At 36.6% G+C, this 5,000-nt stretch overlaps 1 protein-coding gene across 2 annotated transcripts in view; it reads left to right on the top strand.

The window, feature by feature from the left end:
- LOC306998711 (uncharacterized protein) overlaps positions 1 to 5,000 on the top strand; it is a 28,361-nt gene that overhangs the window by 4,494 nt on the left and 18,867 nt on the right. For both annotated transcript variants that reach the window (XM_079612977.1, XM_079612978.1), the window contains 3 exons: positions 366 to 448; positions 2,371 to 2,478; positions 4,368 to 4,486. In XM_079612977.1, the coding sequence (XP_079469103.1) occupies positions 366 to 448; positions 2,371 to 2,478; positions 4,368 to 4,486 (310 nt within the window). The remainder of the gene's footprint in view (positions 1 to 365; positions 449 to 2,370; positions 2,479 to 4,367; positions 4,487 to 5,000) is intronic.

Here is a 5,000-nt window from a genome sequence, read left to right on the forward strand (position 1 = left end):
CTTTTCAATAGCTTTAAATGTCTGCAAATGAAGAAGGCAGATGTTGATCAATACGCAGAGCATTGGCTGATATAATGCAGATATATAATGGCTGTATTCATATATATGATACACTGTCTGCCCAGCTCACAAAAATATGCTCTAGGAAATGTTTGCTAACGTTACCATTAACCCTTGTGCGCCAATTACTAAAGGTTACACACAGATCCAAAGAGTTTCTTTCTTTCTTTTGATATATTGCATGTTCATATATTCATTCAACAAGTTCTTCAGACTTTTAGACTTATGTAACACTTCAGCAGTTCATCTCACATGCTTTAAATGAAGTAGTATTGTGCGCTCTTAAGCCGTGCTGTTCTCTTCAGGACGCGGTGGCTATTCAGCTGGAGGACGAGCGGCTGGTGAAGATCCGAGAGGTTCTGAAGGATTTACCCGCTCTTCACTACAGGTCAACACTCAACTCAACCAGACTTCCTGTACTCAGTACACTGCAAACAATGCTCTTCTCACTTAGTATTATAATTATATATGTCTTGTTTCCAGTCCAAATATCTAAATTTTTTTACATCAAGATGCATGAGTAAAGGAGTCAACTAGATGAGTAAAATGACATAAGATATTATGAGTCCTGTTTTCCGGGTGAATTAATAAAAATTAAGTGAGTTGATACTTAAAACAAGCAAAATTATCTAATTTTGACTTTATTCTTAAAATATTACGACTTTAATCTCGAAATGTTTCGACTTTAATCTCGTAATGTTTCGACTTTAATCTCGAAATGTTTCGACTTTAATCTCGTAATGTTTCGACTTTAATCTTGAAATGTTTCGACTTTAATCTCGAAATGTTTCGACTTTAATCTCGTAATGTTTCGACATTAATCTCGAAATGTTTCGACTTTAATCTCGAAATGTTTCGACTTTAATCTCGAAATGTTTCGACTGTAATCTCGAAATGTTTCGACTTTAATCTCGAAATGTTTCGACATTAATCTCGAAATGTTTCGACTGTAATCTCGTAATGTTTCGACTTTAATCTCGAAATGTTTCCACTGTAATCTCGTAATGTTTCGACTTTAATCTCGAAATGTTTCCACTGTAATCTCGTAATGTTTCGACATTAATCTCGAAATGTTTCGACATTAATCTCGAAATGTTTCGACTTTAATCTCGTAATGTTTCGACATTAATCTCGAAATGTTTCGACATTAATCTCGAAATGTTTCGACTTTAATCTCGAAATGTTTCGACATTAATCTCGAAATGTTTCGACTTTAATCTCGAAATGTTTCGACTGTAATCTCGAAATGTTTCGACTTTAATCTCGAAATGTTTCGACATTAATCTCGAAATGTTTCGACTGTAATCTCGTAATGTTTCGACTTTAATCTCGAAATGTTTCGACTGTAATCTCGTAATGTTTCGACTGTAATCTCGTAATGTTTCGACTGTAATCTCGTAATGTTTCGACTTTAATCTCGAAATGTTTCGACTTTAATCTTGAAATGTTTCGACTTTAATCTCGAAATGTTTCGACTTTAATCTCGAAATGTTTCGACTTTAATCTCGAAATGTTTCGACTTTAATCTCGAAATGTTTCGACTGTAATCTCGTAATGTTTCGACTTTAATCTCGAAATGTTTCGACTGTAATCTCGTAATGTTTCGACTTTAATCTCGAAATGTTTCGACTTTAATCTCGAAATGTTTCGAATGTAATCTCGAAATGTTTCGACAGTAATCTCGAAATGTTTCGACTTTAATCTCGAAATGTTTCGACTTTAATCTCGAAATGTTTCGACTTTAATCTCGAAATGTTTAGACTGTAATCTCGTAATGTTTCGACTGTAATCTCGTAATGTTTCGACTTTAATCTTGGGCTTCTCTAAGTAAATGCTTCTTGATATAATAATTTGAAACTAGACAAAAATACTAAGTAAGAAAAGCATCTTTTGCAGTGCATGGGTTAGTTTTACAATCTGCTTATGAACTTTTTGAAGCATAAGTGTTAGTTGCGTAGCTGTCAACGAAGGGACAGAAATCTCTTGGATTTCATTTAAAACATCTTGATTTGTTTCGAAGATGAACATTTTCTGTGACCTAGCCCTTTAAGATCCACTGAAATGGTACTTTGAGGAACTGAAACTGTTCTTCTATGGAATCGCTGCAAAAACCCACTTTTTGAACGGTTATTTTAAGAGAATACCAACTTGAGGAGTGTAATGTAGTGCACAGGTCATATATAGACATGGAAAAGACAATCTTACAGTTTTAATCATCATACTTTTATGGTGTTCTTGTTCTTTCTTGAGCTTGGCAGAATAAATCAGAATAAATTCCCTTGTGTTTCTTTAACACTCGCTATCTTCTAGAACTCTGGAATATTTGATGCGTCATCTGGTCAAAATGTCCACGTTTGCATCCGAGACCAACATGCACTCCAGAAACCTGGCCATCGTGTGGGCCCCAAACCTCCTCAGGTATCAGCCATTCTTTCACATTTAAACTGCATTCATACGTGTGACTCACAACTCATTCTATCAGTATGTTACTCGAACTGTAGTGTTCTTAGACTGAAGTATACACTAGCTGTGTTTCAATCCACCTATTTACATTTATTCATTTAGCAGACGCTTTTATCCAAAGCGACTTACAAATGAGAACAATAGACGCAGTGAAACTAACAATAGCACAACAATATGCAAGTGCTAATTTAATGCACATTTTGAGATATTGGATAAAAACGCCAAAATGTGCATAAATTCAAAAAATGTGCATAAAAAAACGCTCAATTGAGGCGATAAAAAGTCATGCACTACGATGGAAACACAGTTAGTGAATAAATATCTCAAAACCCATGTGACTTTGGCTCAGCGTCAGCTGTGATTGGATAACTGGTAACCAGTGGACCAATGGCATCGCAGCGTCTCTAGTCGGAACCAAATAGTAATTTCTCGACAGGTTTCTTTAATAAGTTTTTGCATCAGAAATACCAAAATGAGAAAATCTCTGCCTCTTGTTTTCAAAAGTCATTTTCAAAAGCTTAGAAAAATGTTTACTTTAACCTTTAAATTATCAAAAAAATTATGTTCTTCTTGTTTTCCAGCACAAAGATCTAAACATTCAGAAAATCAAGATACATTTACTGGAGAAGAAGCAAAATGACTGAAATTCTTAAAGGATAATTCCGGTATTTAACACCTTGAGTCTATATTGTAGTTTGTTTTGGATGAACAAGAGTGGTGGACAACATTTTTTTGACAATGGTTCCTCTCTCGAGTTTTTGACTATAATAGAATTGGCCATGGACCCATTTAACATTGGAGTCAATGGGCATGTCCGAAAATGTCATTAAAACAGCCAATAATGTTCGTTTACAAAACTGTTAAACTCACCGAGTGGTTAGTGGTGTTCGTTGATGATTATAAACAATATATCGTCGCAATATATGATTCCAATCCGTTTATTTTGCTATAGTGGAACTATTTTTTCAGACACTTCACAACCGTGTAACTTCCGCTCAATATTTGAATCTGAAGCGTTAGCACACTCCCGACCACTTGATGGCGATAACCGATGTTTATGTCTCGCGGGACACTCACGGTCACAGTCGAGTTCAACTTCATATTGCACTGGTCAGTGGTCACGTTAGTTTATTTGGCTTCCTCTCCCGGAGCACAGTTGCTCTGCTCGCTAGCCTTATGAGAAACAGAAGCGAGCAAAAAGACAACATCGACCAAATGTAAACAGCCCCCTTTCCGTTTCCGGTAGCGCATTTATATTAACGAGCACTCAGTCCTTCAACAGAATTCAATGGGATTTTACAAAATGACGAATAAAACACGACAGAAACTGTATTTCGCAACACTTTTTGAACTGGAACATCAACTAACACCACTAATCACTCGGTGAGTTTAACAGTTTTGTAAACGAACATTATTGGCTGTTTTAATGACATTTTCGGACATGCCCATTGACTCCAATGTTAAATGGGTCCATGGCCAATTCTTTTATAGTCAAAAACTCGAGAGAGGAACCATTGTCAAAAAAATGTTGTCCACCACTCTTGTTCATCCAAAACAAACTACAATATAGACTCAAGGTGTTAAATACCGGAATTATCCTTTAAGTCTTGTTAAATGAAAAATTTCTCCAGTAAATGTATCTTGATTTAAGAATGTTTAGATATTTGTGCTGGAAAACGAGACAGAAACACTGAGGAAGAACATTTGCAATTTAAATGTAAGTGTGTATTGGTGTTGTGAGTGTGTATTGGTGTGTGTATTGTGTTGTAAGTGTGTATTGGTGTTGTGAGTGTTGAGCTCCAGGAACTCTTGCTGTCAGTAACTCAGTGGATGATCATCTGCAGGTCGAAGGACATCGAGTCGACGGGTTTCAACGGGACGGCGGCGTTCATGGAGGTCCGGGTTCAGTCCATCGTGGTCGAGTTCATCCTCACTCATGTGGCCGAGCTCTTCCCGGGAACAGGTATCTAATCCTTCTTAAAGTCGGCCGGACCGGTCTCCTCTCCTCTATATCGAGAGAAGCGCTTCCGGAGCGAGAACACATGTGGGCGGGGCTTGATCGTGTCTGTGGGGAACTCATTGGATGGTTGTGGTTTGCTATTGGCTGATCTCATGTGAGTGACAGGTTATAGCCCCGCCCACATCATCAGAGAAGAGAAGAGATGTCACTCTCCTTATTTAGAATTATTTTTTTCTGATAGTTATACAAGTTATATATATATATACTCTTAAATCAAGATACATTTACTGGAGAAGAAAAAAAATCAGAAAAATGTATGAAAATGAAGAGAGTTTGTGTTTAAAACAAATATCTGCCATTTTTCTGACTCCATTGGTAGATATTTGTTCTTGTTTAAAGCACAAACTCTCTTCATTTTTGTCTTAATATCTTCAGTCATGTTGCTTCTTCTCCAGTAAATGTGTCTTGATGTAAGAATGTTTATTAGTGAGGAAGACGCTGAGGAAGATCCTGGAAG

This window comes from Phoxinus phoxinus (assembly GCF_949152265.1).
Source record: "Phoxinus phoxinus genome assembly, chromosome: 5".
Taxonomy (NCBI): domain Eukaryota; kingdom Metazoa; phylum Chordata; class Actinopteri; order Cypriniformes; family Leuciscidae; genus Phoxinus; species Phoxinus phoxinus.